The sequence below is a fragment of the Buteo buteo genome, chromosome 17, assembly GCF_964188355.1.
Source record: "Buteo buteo chromosome 17, bButBut1.hap1.1, whole genome shotgun sequence".
NCBI classification, from domain to species: domain Eukaryota; kingdom Metazoa; phylum Chordata; class Aves; order Accipitriformes; family Accipitridae; genus Buteo; species Buteo buteo.
In genome coordinates this window covers 28,434,632-28,456,649 of record NC_134187.1, presented here as the reverse complement: position 1 = coordinate 28,456,649, position 22,018 = coordinate 28,434,632, and the positions used below count along the sequence as shown (strand labels likewise).

At 58.3% G+C, this 22,018-nt stretch overlaps 5 protein-coding genes across 6 annotated transcripts; 1 reads left to right on the top strand and 4 right to left on the bottom strand.

Annotated features, from left to right (window-relative positions):
• Positions 1-735: 735 nt before the first annotated feature.
• On the top strand, positions 736-5,027 carry DAZAP2 (DAZ associated protein 2). The gene is made up of 4 exons (XM_075049407.1): positions 736-844; positions 2,459-2,580; positions 3,094-3,336; positions 4,049-5,027. The coding sequence occupies exons 1-4, from the start codon at positions 832-834 to the stop codon at positions 4,175-4,177; spliced, it is 507 nt and encodes a 168-aa protein (XP_074905508.1). The 5' UTR covers positions 736-831; the 3' UTR covers positions 4,178-5,027.
• Positions 5,028-5,470: 443 nt separating this feature from the next.
• Positions 5,471-9,653, bottom strand: SMAGP (small cell adhesion glycoprotein). Of its 2 annotated transcripts, none has more exons than XM_075049408.1 (4): positions 9,413-9,653; positions 6,827-6,897; positions 6,580-6,659; positions 5,471-6,476 (listed from the first exon to the last, which is right to left on the bottom strand). In XM_075049408.1, the coding sequence occupies exons 2-4, from the start codon at positions 6,853-6,855 to the stop codon at positions 6,304-6,306; spliced, it is 282 nt and encodes a 93-aa protein (XP_074905509.1). In that variant the 5' UTR covers positions 6,856-6,897; positions 9,413-9,653; the 3' UTR covers positions 5,471-6,303. The 2 variants fall into 2 exon arrangements, with proteins under 2 accessions (XP_074905509.1, XP_074905510.1); XM_075049409.1 differs by having other exon boundaries at positions 6,580-6,656.
• Positions 9,654-9,894: 241 nt separating this feature from the next.
• Positions 9,895-15,875, bottom strand: BIN2 (bridging integrator 2). Its single transcript, XM_075049406.1, has 11 exons — positions 15,757-15,875; positions 14,571-14,651; positions 14,356-14,410; positions 13,977-14,071; positions 13,698-13,793; positions 13,515-13,622; positions 13,338-13,423; positions 11,976-12,051; positions 11,653-11,735; positions 10,587-11,331; positions 9,895-10,222 (listed from the first exon to the last, which is right to left on the bottom strand). Exons 1-11 carry the CDS (start codon positions 15,832-15,834, stop codon positions 10,109-10,111), a joined length of 1,617 nt encoding a protein of 538 aa, XP_074905507.1. The 5' UTR covers positions 15,835-15,875; the 3' UTR covers positions 9,895-10,108.
• A 749-nt stretch (positions 15,876-16,624) lies between these two features.
• On the bottom strand, positions 16,625-18,469 carry LOC142041205 (chymotrypsin-like elastase family member 1). Its single transcript, XM_075049862.1, has 8 exons — positions 18,427-18,469; positions 18,246-18,328; positions 18,043-18,143; positions 17,661-17,786; positions 17,432-17,568; positions 16,998-17,143; positions 16,758-16,907; positions 16,625-16,642 (listed from the first exon to the last, which is right to left on the bottom strand). Exons 1-8 carry the CDS (start codon positions 18,467-18,469, stop codon positions 16,625-16,627), a joined length of 804 nt encoding a protein of 267 aa, XP_074905963.1.
• A 1,698-nt stretch (positions 18,470-20,167) lies between these two features.
• On the bottom strand, positions 20,168-22,018 carry LOC142041240 (chymotrypsin-like elastase family member 1). Its single transcript, XM_075049899.1, has 8 exons — positions 21,976-22,018; positions 21,795-21,877; positions 21,593-21,693; positions 21,211-21,336; positions 20,982-21,118; positions 20,541-20,686; positions 20,301-20,450; positions 20,168-20,185 (listed from the first exon to the last, which is right to left on the bottom strand). The coding sequence occupies exons 1-8, from the start codon at positions 22,016-22,018 to the stop codon at positions 20,168-20,170; spliced, it is 804 nt and encodes a 267-aa protein (XP_074906000.1).

Below are 22,018 nucleotides of genomic sequence, written 5' to 3'. Positions count from 1 at the left end.
TGGACCCTGCTTATGGTCCCCCCCTCAATGCTGGCACCTGCGTGGGGACATCCTCCCCTTGCCCCCAAGGCCCTGCCCAGGACCCCCTCTCAGGTCTAGCCACTACTCTAGGCTCCACCTGGGACCCCCATTCCCCTCCCCAGCCCTACTTAGAGGCCCCCTCACCCCTGGGGCCTGCCTGGGGACACCACCACTATATTAGGCCCTACCCGAGGACCCCCCTGAGACCCTGCTTAAGCCCCCCCCTCACCCCTTAGGCCTACCTGGGCCCTCCCCACCACTCCAGGCCCCATCTAGCTCTCCCCAGGCCCCGCTTAGGGACGCCCTTCACCCCTGGGGCCTACCTAGAGCTCCCACCCAGGCCTTGCTTAAGCCACCTGCCCCCCCCCCAATCCTAGGGGCCTACCTACCTGCCCCCCCCCCCCCCAACCCTAGGGGCCTGCCTACCTACCTGCCCCCCCCCCAACTCTAGGGGCCTACCTGCCCCCCCCTCAACCCTAGGGGCCGGCCGGCCGGCCTGTCTACCTGCCTGCCTACCTACCCCTGCCTCGGGCCCTGGGGACCGACCTCTCCAACGCCGCCCCCCCCCCCCCCCCCCCCCCAAACTCCCTCCGCGGCCCCTTTAAGATCGCGGGACCCCGCCCCCCGCGCGCGCGCGCGCTGACGCCGCGGGGCGTGCGCATGCGCGCCGCGCCCGCTTCCTGCTTCCCCCCCCCTCCTCCGGGCCCCGCCCCCCCCGCCGCCCTCCCCCTCCCGCAGCGCCGCAGTGACACCGAGGAGGAAGCGCGCGGCGCGGGCAGAGCGGGAGCCGCCGCCGGAGCCAGCGCCGCCATGAACGGCAAAGGCAAGGACGGGGGGCGCCGCGCCGCCGCCCCCCCCTCTTTCTCTTTCACCGGCAGCTCCCCCCACCCCCCCGGCCCCAAACACCGGGGAAGCTCCGTCGCGGGACGCGGCGCCTTTAAGGGCGGCGCCGCAGCGCGTGACCGCGCGAGCGGGGCCGGGGGCCGCGCGGGCGCCGGGCGGCCAATGGGAGTGGGGCGGGGGGGCGGGCGCGCGGGTCGCCATGGCGCCGCCGGCCTCGGCCCGGCCTTTAACCCTGTGAGTGCCGGGCGTCCCGTTGGGGGGGGGGGGGAACAACCACCCCTGCCGTGACGTAAGGCGCCCCCCATTCCGTACGGGGAGGGCGAGCTGAGGTGGGGGAGACATTCCTCCCCCCCCCCCGCTGACGTAGGGGATCCCCCGGGTGACGTAAGGAGGACCCCAGGAGGTGTCGGGGGGAGCTGGAGCGAGAGGGCCCCCCCCCCCCCACGCGTGAGGCGAGGGGTACCCCATTAGATGGGGGGGAGGGCGCTGAGGTAGGGGAGACCCCCCCCCCACTGACGTAGGGGATCCCCCGGGTGACGTGAGAAGGGACCCCATTTTCCGGCAGGCTGTGGGAGACCCCCTGGGTGATGGAATAGTGTGGAGAAACCCCCATGGGGGGGGCCGTGGGGGGGTGGGGGAGAGCCCCTGCACCACGGGGGGGGGTGTCTTGGGTGGTGTAAAGGGGGAGATCCCCTGGGTGACACCGGGGACCCACGGGGAGTGGGGGGGTTGGACCCCCTTGCATGCAGGGGGAGCTGGATCAGGGGGACCCCCCCGGGGGACAACATGGGGGGCAGCTGAAGGGGTTGAGACCCCCCCCGACAGACCCAGGCTTGGGGGGGGAGACGGGGAGGGGGCACCCATGGGGGGCTGCCCCCCCCCCCCGCGGCCTAACGGGCTCCCTCCCAGCAGTGGGTTGGGGGGGGGGGTCAGGCTGGGGTCAGAGGGTGCTGGGGGGACCCCAGGAGCCCCTCCGGATCCCAGGAGAAGGGGCCGAATTCAGAGCTTGTTAAAACCCCTCAGCGTCATCAGAGCAAAGGTGATTTTCCACCCAGCACGACCAGGAGATTTGGCCCCCTCCCACCGCCACGTCGGGGGGGGACAACATGGGAAAACACTCGCCCCAACGACGCCTCATCTTTGCCCCCCAAAACTGCGATCGGGTCTGGTTTGTTTTGGTTTCGGTTTAAGAATTTGCGAGTCCGAGTGCTGGCGCGGTGACCCAGAATGATTTGTCGTATTATTATTATTTTTTTTTCCTTTGTCGGGCTTCCTGCCTTCTCATCGCTCCCAGTTCCGGCAAAAGGGTATTTTAACTCTCGGTTTTGTTTTGGCCCTGGACCGGACTGCCGAAGTCCAGGCGAGGACAGCTGGGTGTCTGTGGTTTCGGGGAGGGATGGGGGGGTTGATTGCCCAGGCAATACTGCGAGTTAATTGTGCCCGGACGCTCCTAGAGCTGATAGTCCCTTCTGCTCACGTGATAATTAAGAAACGGGGCTTTCTGAAAAAAAACCCAACCAACCAACCAAACAACTCGTCAGCGTCCTGTCTGGCTTTCTTTCTGCCTTGGGTTGAATTCTCCTCTTTCTTGCAGGACAATATCCCACCCAGCCGTCCTACCCCGTCCAGTCCCCTGCCAACCCCGCCGTGTACCCACAGACTATGCCCCTTCCACAGCCACCGCCCTACACAGACGCACCTCCTGCTTATTCCGAGGTAGGCGGGACGCTTCTCCGAAAGCTTCATTTTCTTCTGGGGCCCCTCCCAATGAAAAAAAAAACTTTGAATAAGTTTAGAGCTGCAAGGTTTTTTTTTGTTTGTTTTTTTTTTTTTGCCTGGAGGACTTGTTTGCTGCTTATGTCACTGGGCAGCGGTCTGTCCCCAGATTCTCTTATGAGATCTGAATCATCCACTCGAAGTGACAAACGTTCAAAGCTTCCCCTTAAGTTAAGACGACAAACTTAGCTCACCTGTAGCTGTAAAACACACCTATGATAACCTCTCTTAGTTGAATTCTTGCAGGCAGTGGGGGAAAAATGTCTCCAACAGTGGGAAAAATGTTTTTTTACCCATACCCCAAAGTAAACGCTCAGGGAAGGGGACTCCCTTGTGCAAGGAGGAGGGTGAAAGTCTGCTTTGGAGCTAGTGCTTTGACAGCAAGGCTGAGTAAACGACTGGGTGTGGAGAATAACAAGTCTCTAAACTTGCTTGCACGGCTTTTTTTCCCAGCTTTACCGTCCCAGCTTCGTGCCTCTGGGGGCTGCCACCGTACCGACGATGTCTGCGGCATATCCGGGCACTTCTGTCTTCCTGCCCATGGCCCAGTCTGTGGCCGTGGGTCCGATCGGCTCGTCGGTCCCGATGGCGTATTACCCCGTGGGACCGGTTTATCCTCCGGGATCGACAGTCCTTGTTGAAGGTGGCTTTGATGCTGGAGCAAGGTTTGGGGCTGGTGGAACAGCCAGCATCCCTGTAAGTATTAATGCATCCTCAAAACCTGGCGTGCTTCAGCGTTAGGGGTTCGCGGGCAGTTGTGGGGGAGATGATGTCCTTTTTTTTCTGAGAAAAACATATTTCTTACCCAATCCATCATTTGAGAGAAGAGTAGGCTCCTACTTTCATGCTACGGGCTTGCTGTCTCTGGCCAGCCTGTGGCTCTGGAGCTGCATAGGCTCGCAGGTGGTTATGGCTCAGCAAAACCATTGCGTGGCCAGTGCTAGCCCTGATTTGGCCTGGGGGCCATGACGTAACGCGCCTCGGGGGAAGGCAAGCCAGTAGGGCTGCTTAGCGACCTGACTTTCCCTGGCCCCAAACGCGGACTTGGCCTCTTTCCGTGCTACGGGGGAGCTGTGGGAAGTTCCTCCTCCCCTGGACTTTCCACTCGTGGCTCACAGCCACGTGAAGATCTTGTTCCACAGCTCACAGGCTCCTCAGCGTGGGCAAAAAGCCAGGGCCAGCCGTATGGGCTGCAGGCTCCGAAAAGAGAGGGCAGGGCATGGATGAGGAACCGAGCGTTTCCCATCAACTCCTGGACTCTGTTGCTCAATCTTTGCTCGGTAGCAAGTGACGGGGACATCGACTGGGAGGTTTCTGGGTCCCTGTGGCCCACGGTGGCTTTGTGCCAGCTCCCATCGTGGCACCGACCTCAACTATCCTCTCCCCCTCTCTTTTTTCTGTCTTCCAGCCCCCCCCTCCTGGCTGTCCCCCCAATGCCGCCCAGCTGGCCGTAATGCAGGGAGCCAACGTCTTGGTGACGCAACGGAAGGGAAACTTCTTCCTGGGAGGCTCAGACGGCGGCTACACTATCTGGTGAAGAAGGAAGGGGAACGGGGGGAGAGGGGGGGGGCTACATTTGTGTAAGGAAAGACATCACATACTGTCAGCACTTCTCACGATGTAACTGCTTTAGTCCATATTAACCTGAAGTTGCAGATCAGACACACAGCGGTGAGGTGTCTTCCTGGTTTGGTGCCCGGCCCTGCAGGCACTTCCAAGAGAAACAAGAAACCCTGTTAACGATAGCAGTGCCTCTGTTCAAACGGGAAGGGGGGGGGATTAATTCACGAAATGAATGTGAGCTCAGCAGCCCTGCCTCTTCCTTTCCTTTCACTGGAGTAATACCGCAGCGCTGAGCTTTTATTAATCGGCTACCTATACACTGGCTTTGGGGAGGGCGAGGGAGCGGATCCGGTTTCGCCTTCCCTTCATGCTCGTACCGGTCTGCTGGACCCAGAGCCACAACCACCCGGGTTTCCCTTCCATCGAAGCAAAGGTGCTGGATAGAAAAGCGAGGCAAACTTCACTTCCCAGTAGCGGGGAGGGCACCTTGGCGCTTCTTTCTTCCTGACCTCACTCTAGAACGGATCCCTCGAAGCACTCCGTGCTCACATTCGCCCATCGTTTTCCTCCAGGAAGGTATGCAGCTGGCGTGTATCATGGGATTTTTTTTATACACTCCAAGTAATCTTGGATTTCTTTGCACATTAGATCTAATCAAAGCCATGCTTTGGTGCCAGAAACACAATGCAACTCATGTTTGAACATTTCATTCGATGCTAACTAGGCTTTTAGAGCGATGCTTAATAAACAAACTTTTTTTTTTTTTTTTTTTTTTAAACTCAACCTGGTGTCTTGACACCAAAACTCCTTAAGGCTGTTGTTCAGACAGAGAGGCTGGTTACCATCTGTCCAAGGGTGTGTAGCAACTGTCAATCAACACACAAATTAGCTTGGTTAATGGGTTGTTTTATGAATGCATACTTTAAAAATGACTTGGGTATAATGAAGTCTTATTAGGGTTAAGAAGAATATTTCAGGGATCCTCAATGTTTTGGGTTTGTTTTTTTGGTTTTGTTTTGTTTTATGAAGAAAAATACCAGATTCAAATATATTTTATCTTGAGGTTTCAGTTTAATCTAAATCTGTGTCCTGTATATGTTGTGTTTAACCATACAACTGACTGTTATGAAAGTTCAGCATTACGTCTCTCTCTGTATACACTGTGGTGCACTTAACTTGTGGATTTTTTTATACTAAAAAAAAAGTAGAATAAAGACTATTTTGAAAATTTGAATAAAGTAGCAAATTTGCATTAGACCTCAAATAAAACCCCTTGGTTCCTGCCCATTGCAAGCCTTAGGGTTTCTTCACTTATTTCCTCTTCGCTGCTATTTTGTGAACTTCCTCCTTTGGGTTTGTTGGGGTTTTTTGGGGGGGGTGGTGTTGATTTAAAGGAGGAACTGCCCTTGAGAAGGGAGCAGGGGAGGGACGTCTGGAGCTGCTCCTTACCCCATCTTTGTGCGTAGCAAAAGCAGAGGAAAACTAGTGTCACTACCTGCCTGCACCTATGTGTCAGTGCTAAAGCCGACTCCGCGGACGAAGCAAACCTGCTCCGCTTCTGATTTCCCCGAGCCCGCCGAGGTCAGGCGCCTCTTGGGGCAGGGACGAGCTTCCCCGGGTTTGTAGTCACAATGGGGCTTTCTGTAACTTGCACGATCCATCAGCCTATTTTACATGCACGCTTAACCTTAGCCTCCAAATTAGCCATGCTAATTAACCCACCCCTAAATCATCAGCAGAATAACTTAATTGTTTTGTGAGATAAGGAAAAAGAAAACAACAGCGACTCTTCAAGCCTTTGTCACTGGGCTGTATTGGAAAGCACCAAAGGGAGGAGATGGGGTGAGTGCGAGCAGCCGGAGCGTGGCCGTGCCTGCTCTCCTCCGCTGAGCCGAAGTGCTCCCTGCCCTGGGTCTGCGCCGGGCAGCAAAGGGCAAAGCTCTGACACACACCTATTTATTTTTCCTTCCATGGTTGGCTTAATAAATTAAGGAAAAAAACCCCCAAAACCCAAAACAAAACCAGCTCGTAGAACTCCAACTCCAGGAACTTTAGGCACCTTGGACCTGAGCGCATCAGAGAGGTGGCTTGGATAAAACCTTAGATAAAATACTCTTCTTTCTCTTTGGATGGAGCATCCTCCATCTGCACCGACACGTTGGTCTCTGCCGCCGGCTGCTCGTAGGTGAGGTAGCTGCCTTTGTTTCTGTACAGGTAGATGATGATCACCACCAGGACCGTCAGCAGGGTGAGGAACACCAGGGTGATGACAACTACCAGGGAGAAGGCAGAGAGAGGAGCAGGATTTAGCCCCAAGTGGTCGGTACCGAGCTGCTCCTCGGTAAATGGGGTGGATCCGGCAAGGAGAGCCCCTACCTGCGATGACCACGGTGTTGGCTTCCTCGTGGAGAGGTGGGGTGTGAGCCTTCTTCAGGAAGGGGGTTGTCAGCTCTTCTTCATCAAACCAGGAGAAAGGGAGAGAGGAGAAGGTGAACAAGGCTGGTCCCGACCCGGCTCTGAGCCAGGCTTAGCTGGATGGAGCACACGCTGGCCCCAGGGCAAGGTCTTGCCGAGGATTATACGGCACGAACAGCCCGGCAAAGCTGTCCCGGGGTGCTCAGCTGCAGTCAGAGGGGGCTGGTCTCCTTCCATCGCATCAGCTCCTTCCAGACAAAGGTCTGGGGTCCTTCAGAACTACCAAAAAAAAAAAAGAATATAAGTGATAAATTCACACGCAACACCCCGAAGGGCAGAGCCGCGAGGAGGGATGCTGGCGGTCATGCAGCACTAATCAAAGCGAAGGTTTTTATTCGGGCTGATGGAGAGGAGCGGGCTGGGGCATGCCGGGTTTGCGGGGAGGCAGCGAAGCTAGCAAAGGCAGGAGAAAAAAAACCAGCCACCGACTCTGCAATTCGTGCTCAAACTTTGAGAGCTTCAAATTGCCCGTAAATCCTTGCAAATCCTCCGATCAGGGTCCCGAGGTTGATGCCGCAGCCGTAACGTTTCGCCTGCAAAAAGCAGCCGGACCAGCGGCCGCTAAATCGACCTTGGTGGCTCTCCCCGAGGTGGATGGACAACCTTTGTAACCCCCCCCGAAAATGTGTTCTGCAATGGCTCCGGTGCTCGGGCACAAGTGACTCAGCGGCTCTGCGGCGACGTGCCGCTAGATGTCAGGAGGAAATAAAATTTAATTTATTATTTTTTTTTTTAAAAAGAGGAAATTTAGCCGCGGGAGCATGGATGCCGGCCAGGAGTAGGGAGCTGGGAGTGCGGCCGTGCCGTGCTGTCAGGATGCATCTCACGAGGACGGGGCGATGCAAACCCTGCCAGCGACCGCCTGGATTTTGGAAAGCGGGATAAATTTCTCAGGATCCAGCCCTGCCCTGGTTGTCCCACCATGCCCTTGTGACTCACAGCGCTGTCGGGTGTTTGCAAAACATCTCTTTACAACAGAAGGTTTTGCTTTCGAGTGCTACCAGAGTGCAAACACTTGGGCTTACAGAGTCACAGGAATTTGGGAAAACAATTTTCCCCTTTCCCAGCAGTGTGCACGGACTGTCGTGGGACCCCTGTCCCACCGGCTGGGGACCGGGACCCCAAGTCTCTCGCAGCTCCCCCTGAGAACGACAACTTCCTCCCAGACTCAAGCTCAGGCTGGCACGAGCCACCAACTCATTAAACCCAGCTTTGTTTTAAACCCAGCTTTGCATTAAACAGTTTTGCTTTAAACCCAGCTTTGCATTAAACTTGGCTTTGCATTAAACCCGGCTTTGCATTAAATCCAGCTTTGCTTTAAACACAGCTTTGCTTTAAACTCAGCTTTGCTTTAAACCCAGCTTTGCTTTCATCCCAGCTTTCCTTTAATCCCCGCTTTGCGTTAAGCCCAGCTTTGCATTAAACACAGCTTTGCTTTAAAGCTCATCGGGCTCCTCCGCCGGCGATGTCTGGGCATCAGGGAGCTACATGCGCTTCCCAAAGCCAACCGCCACCTTCCCACGGAGCAGCAGCCGCTGCTTGGGTGGCTTTGGAGCAAAAAATAGGTAAAATTTCTCCCCAAACTAAGATTGGGATTTAAGGGAAAAGAGGAAAAGGCGCTGCTTGATGGAAAGGGAGCTGGGTGCAATCCGGGTGCTCCTTGGGAAGCGTTCGGCATTGCCAGTGGGGGACACAAACCTGCAGCACCTGTAATATGGAGTCCTGGGACCCGCTTTTCTCAGAAAAAAAATTAAACCAAATTTTTAGCTGGGAGAAAGACTTGCTTCAGCATCAAAATGTCGGTGCTCATGAAAGCGAAGCTCCCCAGGGGAGGGATGCTCCTCCCCGACACCCCCTCCTCGCTCCTGCCTTGGCATCACGGGATGGAGCTCCCCCAAAAACCAACCGGGAAGGAGCCCCGTGCTCCACGGCACGGAAAACCGCGGGGTATTTTGGAGCGCCAGAGTTACCTCGCCAGGGTTGGGATCCAGCCGCCGCACGGTCGGAGCCTCCGGGCGTCCGCCGTGGCCGTGCCGGGGGGCTGACGGAGGGGGGGTGACTCACTTCCCCAGCACGCTGGATCCGTACGGATCTCCATGGGGTTTTTTTTTTTTAAAGCAACGCAGGGGTTGTAAAAAAAAACCAAACCCAACCATAATCTTCCTCATTCTTGCTCTCGGGCCAAGTTACTTAAGAGCCGTTCCCACAGCGAAACCCTCCCCGCCCTGCAGCTTTGCTCCCAAAAAGCTTCGCCGAGTGCCGTCGGGGATGCTCAGTGGCGCCGTCGCAGCCCCTCATTCCCGTTCCCGTTCCCGACGGATGGAAGACGGGATGAGCCACCCATCGCCGCAGCCTGCTCGCCCCCATTTCTCCTCCATCACACCGGGACGGGTCCCCCCGGGAGCAGTGTTTTGCTCTCCCCTGCGCCCCCCTCGGCTTTCCCACTGGGTTTTCTGCTTTCTGCCTCTCGCCGTAGCAGGATCAGGCCCTTGCCCTTCCCGCCTGCCTGAAATCCAGCTGGAAAACACCCGGCCGAGAGCCGACATTTCGGCTTCTCCCCAAAAAACCAGCCACACTTCGTCGTCCCTCGTGGCACGACTCCCGTTGCCTCCCGGTGCAAATCCACGTGCCTGATGCAGCCAAATCCCTCCAAATCTCCCGGGAAAGGGCGAATTTTTTTTTTGGGGGGGGGTCACCCCAGGAGCCACATCACCCCCCCCACCCCAGCTCTTACCTGCGCCCGCTGTGCCGGGGCAAGCGGCTGCCGGCACCATGTGCGGCTCCGAATCTCGCCCGGGCGAAGGCGTTGCCCTTTTCCTGCCTCACCTTTCCAGTCTGGCTGCAATGATGATAAAATCCCAGAAATACCTCCTCCGTTAACCCCTCGCTCGCTGGCGAGCCAGCCCATCACCGGGCGTCAGGGCGGCGACGCAAGCTCTTGCGCCGGGGCGGCAATTGGCAACGGGGTTTTGCTTCAATACGGGGGAATTTGGCAGCATGGGGGAGGTAAAATCAGGGGCGGGGGTTTTTTGTGGTTTTTTTTTTGTTTTTTTTTTTTTTGCATGGCAGCACATTTTCTGGGAGCCGGCGAAACCGGCTTGACGCCTTTTTCCTGAGTCACAGCGGCACTGGGTGCCAGGGGAGAACAGGGTGACGGATCCCTCCTGCACCCAGCTTCGGCTGCCGTAAACCTGCCGGTGGGGACCCCCCGGCACTCCCCGTGGCCCCCCCCAGCCCAGCCGGTGCTGGGCTTTTGCAGGATGGAGATTTGGCCCTCGCCGGCATCTTCGCCCTCCTCTCATCACCTTTTCTGCCCTCTGCCTTTATTTCACACGGGATGGGGGGTGGGAAGCGCGTTACGGTTTCGGTGAAACAAAGCAATCTGCCGGTGACGCCGTAAGATGCCCGTTTCCCATGCCGGGTGCTGGGCTTACAGGGAAGTGAGGGTCTCGGTGGGGTCCTGGGGGGGATTTGCTGCCGGTGGGGGGTCCTGGCTTGCATCCTGGCTCGTCTCCTGCTCCAGCATCCCAGGACAGGCTTGCTCCTGGGAGAGACACGGAGGTGACGCTGAGCGAGGTGGGATGGAGACCTCACGCTTCGATTAAATTGGACCCAAGAAGGACCGAGTCCGGCTTGGGAGGTCGGGTCGGTGTCTGCCCCATGGTGCTGCTGCACCCACCTCGGCTGGAGCCGTTTGATCCAGCCCCATCTGCCAGCGGAGGAGCACCGCACCCAGCTGGATTTGTCCCATGGACCCCCTCCGGCCCCATGTCCCCGCAAGTCCACTGGATGCCCCCCCCAGCACAGGTTGGGTCTCCAAACAAGCCGGGTATCCCCTCACCATCGCAGGGCACGGATGTGGCCCCCCCACCACGGCATCTCCCCTCCCGGCACCAGAACTTTCTCACCTGAGTGTCGGCCACCTTTTGCTCGACGTCCATCTCCTCCACGCTCTCCTCGGAGTCGCCGGGTTCGCCCGTGGCACTGCCGGGGGACGGACACGCCGGTGCCTCCGCCGCGGGACCGGGGACGTTGCAGGGGACGGCTGGGGCTGGGGACGGTGGCTCCCCGGGATGTGCCGGACCCTCACCGTTGGTGGCCGTGCCACCCGGCTGACGAGGGTCCCCTGTGGTGGCCGGGGCTTTGCTCACCTCCAGCCCGGCCGCGGCTTTTTCCGACTCCGGCGGCGCGGTGCTGGCGGCCTGGGCGATCGCCTCCGATAAAATCAGGGATGCCAAGGAGGTGGCGATGCCCTCGGCCCCCGCCTGCGCCCCGACGGCAGCCCCCGATGGCTCTGGACCCTGGTTTTCGGGGAGCCCGGGCGAGTCGACACCTGGCTCCGTGGCTGCCGCCGATGTCCCTTGCTCGTGGGATGGAGTTTCGGGGCCGGGACCGGGCTCTGGAGCCTCCTCGCTGGAGACCGACCCCGTCTCCGACAGGGACCCACCGCTGGCAGGCGAAGCCGGTGGGGGGCCGGGGATGCCGGCACCCAGCTCCCCGTTGGAGACGGCGTCGGTGGCACCGCTGCCCACCCCGGGGGACCCCGCCGTCGCCTCCGCTTCTACCATGGGTTGCCAGTCTGGCGCCTTCCCCGGGCAGGGGAACATGGCCGGGGGGCTCACCGGCGAGGAGATGACCAGCGAGCGCCGGTTGCTGTGGAGGGGGGGAGGACAGAGGGGTTAAGCCCCCCTCCGGTACGTCCCACAAGGATCATCCTTGGGGACACCTGGCACCGCGGCATCACCGCCCCGGCTTGCAGGTGATGCTTCCCCATGCGGCATGATCGGCAAACAACCCGAATTAATTAATCCAGCGCCAGCAAAGCGCCCTCAGCTCGGGGTCGGGAGATGTTCACCCCTCCCAGGACTATAGGACTGGAGGCTGCATCACCCTTCTGCTTATGGGGGTGTGGGGGGGGGGATGATTTGGCCACTTGAAGCCCCCCACCTCGCCCGAACTCGCCCGCTCGTTTACCTGGGGATGCCTTTAATGATGAAGACTTTGCTGGAGTGCTGCTTGTCCAGTTTGCTCATCACCTCGTAGAGGTCGCGGTTGAGCTGCAAAGGACGGTTTGGGGGGGAGAGAAATGCATCAGAAGGACCCCCCCGGTGTCACCCATCCCCTGGCAGCACCACGAACATCCTCGAGCTGCTCTAAATTATTAAATTAAACAAAAAGCAGCGAAGGCTCGAGGCGGGTGACTGGCACCGGTGTAGCCGGAGCACCCAGGGATGGCTACGAGACTGCTGGGGGGGGCAAAGGGAGAGGCGTTTTGGGGTGCTGCCTTGTCCCCCCACCTTGCTCATCTCCTTGTAGAAGACATCGCGGAGGTTGGAGATGTTCTGGAAGATGGTCACGTAGCAGGCGATGCGGCTGCGGGAGGGAAAACGTGGCGGGAGGTGGGGGGGGGGGGTTCGGGGCGGCCGACCCTTTTCCCGCGGAGGCTCGGGGTGCTGAGCACCCAACCGGTAAGCACCCACCCTCTGGGGTCTCCGGGGAGGTGGGGAATGACAAATAAACCCCCATGGTGAGGATGAAGTGGCCGTGGACATTTGTTCCCGGGGCTGCCCCGCTGCAGCCATGGTGCTGCCGCCTCCCGGCCATCACAGCCACCGGTGGCCAGTGTCCCTCGGGGCCACCGGCCCGTGTCACCACCGTGGCCTTTGGGGAGAAAACCCCACTTCTTCCCCACCACGGGGGGGGGGACAACGGCACCCACCCACCGGCACCTGCGCCCAGCCTGCGTCCCGGGGCTCAGCGAATGGTTTTTGGGGACCTCGGGTTCAGATGGTGCTTTTTCGGGGGGACCCGGGGGAGTGGGAGGGGGCTGCCTTTGCAAATGGGGGGTGCTGCAGATGCCATTGGCTTCTGGGCAGGATCATACCCTGGGGCCATGTGCCTGCCCCAGCCCCGCGATGTCCCCCAGCCCCATGATGTCCCCCAGCCCCTGCGACATCCCCAGCCCCCATGAAGTCCCCCAGCCTCGTGATGTCCCCCAGCCCCATGATCTCCCCCAGCCCCACGATGTCCTCCGGTTCCCATGATGTCCCCCAGCCCCGCGATGTCCCCCAGTCCTGCAATGTCCCCCAGCCCCTGCGACATCCCCAGTCCCCGTGATGTCCCCCAGCCCCTGTGACATCCCCAGTCCCCACGATGTCCCCCAGTTCCCGCAATGACCCCCAGCCTCGCGATGTCCCCCAGCCCCGCAATGTCCCCCAGCCCCTGTGACATCCCCAGACCCCGTGATGTCCCCCAGCCCTGTGATGTCCCCCAGCCCCACGATGTCCCCCAGTCCTGCAATGTCCCCCAGCCCCTGCAACATCCCCAGCCCCTGTGATGTCCCCCAGCCCCATAATGTCCCCCAGCCCCTGCGACATCCCCAGTCCCCACGATGTCCCCCAGTTCCCACGATGTCCCCCAGTGCCGCGATGTCCCCCAGCCCCTGCAATGTCCCCCAGTCCTATGATGTCCCCCAGTCCTATGATGTCCCCCAGTCCTGTGACAACCCCAGCCCCATGATGTCCCCCAGCCCCACAATATCGCTCAGCCCCACGATGTTCCTGAGCTCCATGATGTCCCCCAGCCCCATGATGTCCCCCAGCTCCTGCAATGTCCCCCAGCCCCACGAAGCCCCCCAGCCCCTGCGGCACCCCCGGTACCTGCCATACAGAACCGGCAGCTCTTCCCGAAGGTCCCTGTTCAGGTCTTCAAACACCGCTTGGGCTTTATTAAACTCTTCCTCAGCCTGCGGGGAGGAAAGGGGGGGCCGTGGCTTTGCCGGCACGGCCAGATCACGGGGGGGTTGCGCCCAGTGGGGGTCCCGTGGGAGGCTCGACCTTGGCGATTTTCGCCTCGTCCTTTTTCTTGGCGCTTTGCAGAGCTTCCAGGTGATGCCGGGCGCTGTCGTAGTCCACCAGCTTACGGCCCCGCTTGGCGATGCGCTCCTGCGCGGGGGGCAAGGTGAGCCAGGATCCGGCCCTTTGGCCCCCCCCTGCCCCGACACCGCACACGAGGGGTACCTTAAAGTCCCCAAACTGAGCCAGGTAGTTCTCCATCAGCCGCAGGGCTTGGTCGGCCAGCTTCGCCTCGTAGTCGTCCCACAGGAGGTCATTGCTCTGCGGGGTGGAAGAAGCGGGGACGGGGGTATAACGCCCGGAATTCCCCCCCCCCCCAAACTCTCCCTCGGTCCGTACGTGCTGGGCTGCATCCCCCGGGACCCCCCTCCCAGCTCAGTTCGCCGCCCCCCCGATGCTCAAAGGGGACCCTTGGGGACAGCGGGGACATGTCAAGGGGCTCACAGCTGCGATGGATTTCAGCTCCTCGTGACCGTCCCAGTCGGTGCTGTAAATCTCCTGCAGCGTTTCAGCCACTTTCCGGGAGCTCTCGTGCATCACTGCCGCCCGGCCAGGGGATGCAAATATATTATTTATGATTTTTTAATTTAATATTTTTATTATTTAGTATTACTTATTATAGTTCATATTTATTATTATTTATTACTAATTATTATTTATTACTAATTATTATTTATTACTAATTATTATTTATTATTGTTATTGTTGTTATTATTATTTATTATCCTGGGTAAGAAAACGCAGCGATGCTCAACCCCCTCCTGGCTCCTCCGTGGTGCCCATAGGGTTTTCCCGGCATATTTATGGGGATGGGGTGCCGTACCTTTCACGGCGCCAAGGAAAGCCTTCAGGTCTTTGTAGAGTTTATTGCCTTCGTTCTGCAAAACAACGCAGCGAAGGGACAGGTCAGGGCTGTCCCTGGGGGCTCGTGGTGATTTCCACAAGCCCAACGGGGACGGAGGGACCCCGGGAGGCAGCGGGACCAAGGGATGGTGTAGGGGTGTCCCTGTCCCCCCTTTCCCTGCTCCCTGGTGCAACCTGCTGCAGCTGGAAGTTGTACGCGCTTTGCTCGAACTGCTCGTCTTTGGTTTCCACCGTTTTGCCCAATTTCTGCAAAACCTGGGATGGAGAGAGACGGAGATGTGGGAAGAACTGTCAGCTCCGACCTCGGCGCTGCCCACCGGGCTCTAGCTCCTGGCAGGAGCGGGGTCAGCACCGGCAAAAACCCCTTTTGGGGAATGCTGAGGATCCAGCAGAGCTGATGCCGAGCAGGGATTTGGATGGGGAATGCAAAATTTTGGTGCTTTTATTTTTTAGAGGAAAACGGTGACTTTTTGGGTGCTAACCCATCACCCCACCCTATAAAACCCTGTAGGTACAGCCCTATGCACCCCAAAACACCCATGCACGTGACTATGGGTGCAGGTGAAGCCTTGGGTGCTGCCTCGGTGACACCGTACCGAGGATGAGGATGGTCTGTGGCCGAAGGCTACCTCTAAACCCACCATCGCAAGAGCGTGGTAAGGCCGGGCGGGAGGGAGCTTTGGGGTGTCCAGGAAGAGGTTGACCCCCCCGGGAAGCAGCCGGAGCCTGGCCCGGGCTGATACAGTCACGGGGGAGCTGAATTTAGCACCGAGCCCCAGCCAGGAAACCCGGGAGCGGGTGGGTTTGGTGCGGGGGGCGGCTTCGCATCGCCCCCAAGATGGGAGTCGCTGCCTGCTTTTTTTGGGGGGAGAGAAAGGGAAAGACGTGACCCCGAACCATCCCAAAACAGCCGAGAATTACCCCATTTCTGCCCGCTTCCGGAGCCCTTCCCCCTCGTTTCCTGCGTGGCCAGTGCCAGCTACACCAGTATTCCTGGGACCATCCCCATGCTGGGTTCTGCTGGGGACCGTCACCTCCGGCCAGCCCAAGGGACCCCATGCCAGAAGCTCACGGTGCCCCCGTAACCTCCGGAAGGCACTTTGGGTGGAAAAATCCCACTTTTAGAGAACCCAGCAGCTGCCAAAGCAGCCTGGGGGGCTTTGGGGAGATGCCATCAAGCCCAAAGCCTTGGAGCAACGACGACGTCGACCCAGAAGCGCTCAAACTAACGCCCTATGAGCACCCAAGCGGTTGTGCCACCCCCACCCTCAGTGCCGCAGTGGAAAAAATTTAAAGAGTAAAATCAAATCAAGGGATTTTTTTTTGGGGGGGGGGGGGGGGGGTGGGCGTCGCGCCGTACCTTCTCCTGCGCCCGGCTGAACCGTTTCTGGACTTGCTTGGCGAAGAGCCCGGCTCCCCCGCTCTTGCCCTCTGCCATGGCTGCAGCTCGGTTCCTGCTCGCAGCCGCGCGCTGCGGTTTGATGTTTTGCTACGGAGGAAGTTCGAGGCGAGGCAGCTGCCGGCATCCGCCGAGCACCCGGGCACCCTCTGCCCCCCCCTCCCCGGAAAGGCTCCCCCGTGCACCCAGAGACATGAGTGGGCCAAAGGGGTGATGGGGAAACCTGTGGCTGCCTCTTAATTCTTCCACGAGACTCTGGTTTGGGGTTTAAATTTGGCTTTTTGGTGCAATTTTGGGTGCTGGTATTTTATTCCCAGGCCAGGTGGGGTTGGGGGCACAGTTGGCGCTCCGGGATGCAGCCGTGGGGCGAGGCGGTAACAGTCACTGAAGCCGACATCTTTCATTGCAAAGGAGGTCGGTTTTGGAAGAGAAATGAAGCTAGTGGCAGAGAAAAATCCTGACCGGATCGCCCTGGATCCACCCTGTGTCCCCAAGGAGCTGCGTTGCTGCCTGTGAAGGGGATTTGCAGCATTTTCCCCTTCCCCATTATGCCAGGGAATTTCTGGCTGCCGTGAAAGCACGGAGCCAGTTGCTTTTCCCCGAGGCTCTTTCCTAAGGTGCAAGGAAGAGGAGGGACGTGGCCGAAGGGATGCTCTGGAAGACAGGAGGGGAAAAAGATGCTGAAGGTTGGAGGAGAAAGGATGGTCGGGCTGTGGGGCAAAGCATCCACCAGCACGCCAGAGAGAGGAACAGATTTTATTGATGCCAGCTACAGGTTTTAAACCCCTCTGACCAAGACGTGGGGACCCGGCTCTTCTCCTACCGCCCCTCAGTTCTGGGCCATCACCTGGAAGGAGAAGAAAGGCAACGGTTGAGCCGAGCAGGGATACAGCCGGTGCATCAGTGCAATGATAGTGCCAGGTCTCAGCCCCCCAGCTGCCTGAGCCCCGCCGTGGCCTTACACCCTTCATCCAGGAGATGTAGGCAGAGACGCGGGTGAAGACGGTGGGTTTGTACTTGGTGTTGCAGTCCTTTTTGTAGACGAAGCTGGCGACGCCATGGACCTGGTACCTCCCGTTCACCTCGCAGTTGAGGGGACCACCCGAATCACCCTGCCGGACCGATGAACCCGTGTGAGATGGTAGGAAACGGGATGCTGGTGGGATGCCGGGAGGGAGAAAAGCAGGATGCTGGGGTCATACCTTGCAGCCGGAGCGTATGCCATCGCCGCCGGCACAGACCATGGTTTTCTTGACGGTGGAGCCCCAGTAGGAACGGCTGGAGCAGATCTGGTGGTCCACCACGGGCAGGTACGCCTGCAGCAGGACGCTGGAGAGCTGCCCGTTGTCTGCACGCAACCGAGCTCCGGTTAACGCCACGCCGGCAAAGACCTGCGAGACACCGCAAACCCCCCTGCCCCTTGCCAAAGCAGAGCCCACAGCCGCCACCGAGCCCCTTTATCCCACAGAAAATCCCCCCCAAACCTTGGCTCGACCCCACCCAACCTTGGGCAACCCCCGGCAAAGCCCTGCGTGATGCCTCCTGGGACCTCAAAGGGCTTAAAAATATCATTCGGCCCCCAGGTTTCCCATATTTTTGGGGTGATTTAGAGCCGGGGTGACCCATCGGCACTCACGGCTGGTGCGACCCCAGCCCGTGACGTAGCAGGGGTAGTTGTCGAGTAGGATGGATCCCTCCGGGGGCAGGACCGCCAGCTGCACGTAGCTGTTCAGGGTGGCATAACTGGACAGGCGGAGCAGGGCGATGTCGTAGCTGGCGAGAGGAGGGAGAGGATGTTGCAAGGACCCCCCCACCTCGATTCCCAGTGATGCTCCCCCCAAATCCCCCTTCCACACGTGCGTTACCCCCCGGCAACGTTTTTCCTATTCCAAGAGGGATGGATGATGATCTTGCTCAGGCTGAAGAACTGCTCGCTGCCGTCGCTCCTGTAGAGGTTGTGATCGCCGGCCACGACACGGAAGTTCCAGTTACTGCCGGGAAGGCGAGAAAACACAGGATCAGTCCATAAATTATTATTATTTTAACTGTAAGCTGGTATGGAAAGGATCAGTGCAAGGAGAAGATGCTCCCAGAGATGGTCCATGTAAGCTCTTAATGGAGGACCAGCAAAGACCTGAAAGGACCATTGCTCTCCAGGTTGGGGCAGCCAAAATTTCCCCTTGGAAAGGTTTTTGGTGGAAAACAGCTTTCCCATGAGAAAAAGGTGGGCTCCCCACACCCACTCACCTATCCACGCAATGGGCTGCTGTCATCACCCAGTTTCTCTGGATGAGGGACCCTCCGCAGGTGTGATGCCATTTGCCATTGGAGTAGGACTGGAGGGAGACCTGGAGGGGGGAAGGATGCAAAACATGGGGGGGTCTCACCATATGGTCCCGGTGGGTTGAGACCCCCATGGGATTTACCGGTTGACCCCGGGAAGGACCCACCTGGGAGGGCCAGGCGTGCGCGCGTGCCTCGGTCCCACCGACTACCCGCTGCATCTCATCGAGATCCTGCTCGGAGCAGCGTCCTGTGGGAGAGAGGATTGGGGTGGAGGGGGAAGCGAATCATAACCGGGGAGGGTCGTCATCAGCTAACGAGGCTGGTGATTTCCCATGAAAGACATACCGCAGAGGGCGAGGGCGGCGAGGAGGACGAGCTGCAGCATCATCCTGGACCACGGCAGCTCTTCAGCTGTGGTGGGGGCTGCACCGACGGCGGCTTTAAAGAGGACGGAGGAGGAGGGACGGGAAGAAAACCAGGTGACGTGGGCCTATCAAGCAGCCTTGGTCCCTCTTCCAAAACACACACGGCCCCGAAGGCCAGGGCCGAAAAACCCTGGGTGCACCCCGAGTCTCCCTCGGCTTTGCACAGGCAGCCCAAATCCCCGAGGAGACGATGACCCCCTTTTGCATCTTCCTCTTCTGCACATCTCAGGCAACGTTGCCCGGTCTCAGTCCCTGAGGATGCCCCAGCTGTGGTCCTCGTATCACATTTATTCACGTGATGCCTCCAAGAGTTTTATCCAACACATGAACGGCACCTGCATCGCTGCCGGGATGGGGAAACTGAGGCAAATGCAGGTCAAGACCTTCACCCACTCCAAAAAAACCCCACCCCACCCAGGACAGCCAGCACCAGAGCCAGGACCGGCCATGACCTCCATGGGGCATTATGGTGAGGTTAAATGAAACACCAATGTAGTTTATAAGAAAAACCTGATTTCTGGCCAAAACAGTTTCATTTTTGACCCCTTTAAAAAGAAATTGAGGCTGTTCGGAGCGGGGTGAACCCGCGGCATTGAGGTTTTTGCTCCACTGATGGAGCAGTCACTGGAAAACAGCAGTTGTGATAGCAGTGATTATCAGTTCACCCAGCTAAAAAAAAGGAAAGAAAAAACAAAGCACCTGCTGCACTTCTGCTCTTATCTCTAAGGAAAACATAAGATTTTATAGGGAAAATGGTCTCCAAATAATCACTTATTTGTTTTATCAGCACAGAAGGGAACACAGCAAGGGATGGCAGTGAAGCCTCCACCTGGCACAGGACAACCCAACGCAAATTTGAACCACCCCAAATGTGATGCCTCATTGCAAAAGTGGCTTTAAACCCACTTTTGGGCTTGTCCTGGTTTCAGCTGGGATAGAGTTAACTGTCTTCCTCGTAGCTGGTACAGTGCTGTGTTTTGAGTTCAGTATGTGAAGAATGTTGATATCACACTGATGTTTTCAGTTGTTGCTCAGTAGTGTTTAGACTATAGTCAAGGATTTTTCAGTTTCTCATGCCCAGCCAGGGCACAAGAAGTTGGCACAGGACATAGCCAGGGCACCTGACCCAAACTGGCCAACGGGGTATTCCATACCATGGGACGTCCCATCTAGTTTAGGAACTGGGAAGTGCGGGCAGGGAATCGCTGCTCGGGGACTGGCTGGGTGTCGGTCGGCGGGTGGTGAGCAATTGCCCTGCGCATCATTTGTACATTCCAATCCTTTTATTACTACTGTTGTCATTTTATTAGTGCTGTCATTATCATTATTAGTTCCTTCTTTTCTGTTCTATTAAACCGTTCTTATCTCAACCCAGGACTTTTACTTTTTTTTTTCCTCGATTTTCTCCCCCACCCCACTGGATGGGGGGGAGTGAGTGAGCATCTGCCTGGAGCTGAGTTGCTGGCTGGGGTTAAACCACAACACTCTGGAAGACGGGAGGGGAAAAAGATGCTGAAGGTTGGAGGAGAAAGGATGGTCAGGCTGTGGGGCAAAGCATCCACCAGCACGCCAGAGAGAGGAACAGATTTTATTGATGCCAGCTACAGGTTTTAAACCCCTCTGACCAAGACGTGGGGACCCGGCTCTTCTCCTACCGCCCCTCAGTTCTGGGCCATCACCTGGAAGGAGAAGAAAGGCAACGGTTGAGCTGAGCAGGGATACAGCCGGTGCATCAGTGCAACGATAGTGCCAGGTCTCAGTCCCCCAGCTGCCTGAGCCCCGCCGTGGCCTTACACTCTTCATCCAGGAGATGTAGGCAGAGACGCGGGTGAAGACGGTGGGTTTGTACTTGGCATTGCAGCCCAGACTGGAGACGAAGCTGGTGACGCCGTGGACCTGGTACCTCCCGTTCACCTCGCAGTTGAGGGGACCACCCGAATCACCCTGCCGGACCGATGAACCCATGTGAGATGGTAGGAAATGGGATGCCGGTGGGATGACGGGAGGTGGAAAAGTGGGATGCTGGGGTCGTACCTGGCAGCCGGAGTGTACGCCATCACCGCCGGCACAGACCATGGTGGTCTTGACGGTGGAGCCCCAGTAGGAAGGGCTGGAGCAGATCTGGTGGTCCACCACGGGCAGGTACGCCTGCAGCAGGACGCTGGAGAGCTGCCCGTTGGCTGAACGCAACCGAGCGCCGGTTAACGCCACGCCGGCAAAGACCTGCGAGACACCGCAAACCCCCCTGCCCCTTGCCAAAGCAGAGTCCACAGCCGCCACCGAGCCCCTTTATCCCACAGAAAATCCCCCCCAAACCTTGGCTCGACCCCACTTGACGTTGGGCAATTCCATGCCCCCAGCAAAGCCCTGCGTGATGCCTCCTGGGACCTCAAAGGGCTTAAAAATATCATTCGGCCCCCAGGTTTCCCATATTTTTGGGGTGATTTAGAGCCGGGGTGACTCATCGGCACTCACTGCGGGTGAGGCCCCAGCCCGTGATGTAGCAGGGGTAGTTGTTGGGCAGGATGGATCCCTCCGAGGGCAGGACCGCCAGCTGCACGTAGCTGTTCAGGGTGGCATAACTGGACAGGCGGAGCAGGGCGATGTCGTAGCTGGCGAGAGGAAGGAGAGGATGTTGCAAGGACACCCCCATCTCGATTCCCAGCGATGCTCCCCCCAAATCCCCCTTCCACACGTGCGTTACCCCCCGGCGACGTTGTTCCTATTCCAATAGGGATGGATGATGATCTTGCTCAGGCTGAAGACCTGCTCGCTGCCGTCGCTCCTGTAGAGGTTGTGATCGCCGGCCACGACACGGAAGTTCCGGTTACTGTCGGGAAGGCAAGAAAACACAGGATCAGTCCATAAATTATTATTATTTTAACTGTAAGCTGGTATGGAAAGGATCAGTGCAAGGAGAAGATGCTCCCAGAGATGGTCCATGTAAGCTCTTAATGGAGGACCAGCAAAGACCTGAAAGGACCATTGCTCTCCAGGTTGGGGCAGCCAGAATTTCCCCTTGGAAAGGTTTTTGGTGGAAAACAGCTTTTCCATGAGAAAAAGGTGGGCTCCCCACACCCACTCACCTATCCACGCAATGGGCTGCTGTCATCACCCAGTTTCTCTGGATGAGGGACCCTCCGCAGGTGTGATGCCAGTTGCCATTGGAGTAGTACTGGAGGGAGATCTGGAGGGGGGAGGATGCAAAACATGGGGGGGTCTCACCATATGGTCCCGGTGGGTTGAGACCCCCATGGGATTTACCGGCTGACCCCGGGAAGGACCCACCTGGGAGGGCCAGGCGTGCGCGCGTGCCTCGGTCCCACCGACTACCCGCTGCATCTCATCGAGATCCTGCTCGGAGCAGCGTCCTGTGGGAGAGAGGATTGGGGTGGAGGGGGAAGCGAATCATAACCGGGGAGGGTCGTCATCAGCTAACGAGGCTGGTGATTTCCCATGAAAGACATACCGCAGAGGGCGAGGGCAGCGAGGAGGACGAGCTGCAGCATCAT

Coding starts and splice junctions, on each gene's coding strand:
- DAZAP2 (XM_075049407.1), top strand. Junction 2,581..3,093: donor CACCTCCTGCTTATTCCGAG/GTAGGCGGGACG, acceptor TTTTTTTCCCAG/CTTTACCGTCCCAGCTTCGT. Junction 3,337..4,048: donor GTGGAACAGCCAGCATCCCT/GTAAGTATTAAT, acceptor TCTGTCTTCCAG/CCCCCCCCTCCTGGCTGTCC.
- SMAGP (XM_075049408.1), bottom strand. CDS start 6,855: ATGGAAGGAGACCAGCCCCCTCTGACTGC. Junction 6,660..6,826: donor GACCAGCCCCCTCTGACTGC/AGCTGAGCACCC, acceptor CTGGTTTGATGA/AGAAGAGCTGACAACCCCCT. Junction 6,477..6,579: donor CAACACCGTGGTCATCGCAG/GTAGGGGCTCTC, acceptor TCTCCCTGGTAG/TTGTCATCACCCTGGTGTTC.
- BIN2 (XM_075049406.1), bottom strand. CDS start 15,834: ATGGCAGAGGGCAAGAGCGGGGGAGCCGGGCTCTTCGCCAAGCAAGTC. Junction 14,652..15,756: donor TCAGCCGGGCGCAGGAGAAG/GTACGGCGCGAC, acceptor TCTCCATCCCAG/GTTTTGCAGAAATTGGGCAA. Junction 13,623..13,697: donor CTCAGTTTGGGGACTTTAAG/GTACCCCTCGTG, acceptor CCCCCCGCGCAG/GAGCGCATCGCCAAGCGGGG.
- LOC142041205 (XM_075049862.1), bottom strand. CDS start 18,469: ATGATGCTGCAGCTCGTCCTCCTCGCCGCCCTCGCCCTCTGCG. Junction 18,329..18,426: donor CGCCGCCCTCGCCCTCTGCG/GTATGTCTTTCA, acceptor TCTCTCCCACAG/GACGCTGCTCCGAGCAGGAT. Junction 18,144..18,245: donor CGCACGCCTGGCCCTCCCAG/GTGGGTCCTTCC, acceptor TCCCCCCTCCAG/GTCTCCCTCCAGTCCTACTC.
- LOC142041240 (XM_075049899.1), bottom strand. CDS start 22,018: ATGATGCTGCAGCTCGTCCTCCTCGCTGCCCTCGCCCTCTGCG. Junction 21,878..21,975: donor CGCTGCCCTCGCCCTCTGCG/GTATGTCTTTCA, acceptor TCTCTCCCACAG/GACGCTGCTCCGAGCAGGAT. Junction 20,451..20,540: donor GCGTACACTCCGGCTGCCAG/GTACGACCCCAG, acceptor TCGGTCCGGCAG/GGTGATTCGGGTGGTCCCCT.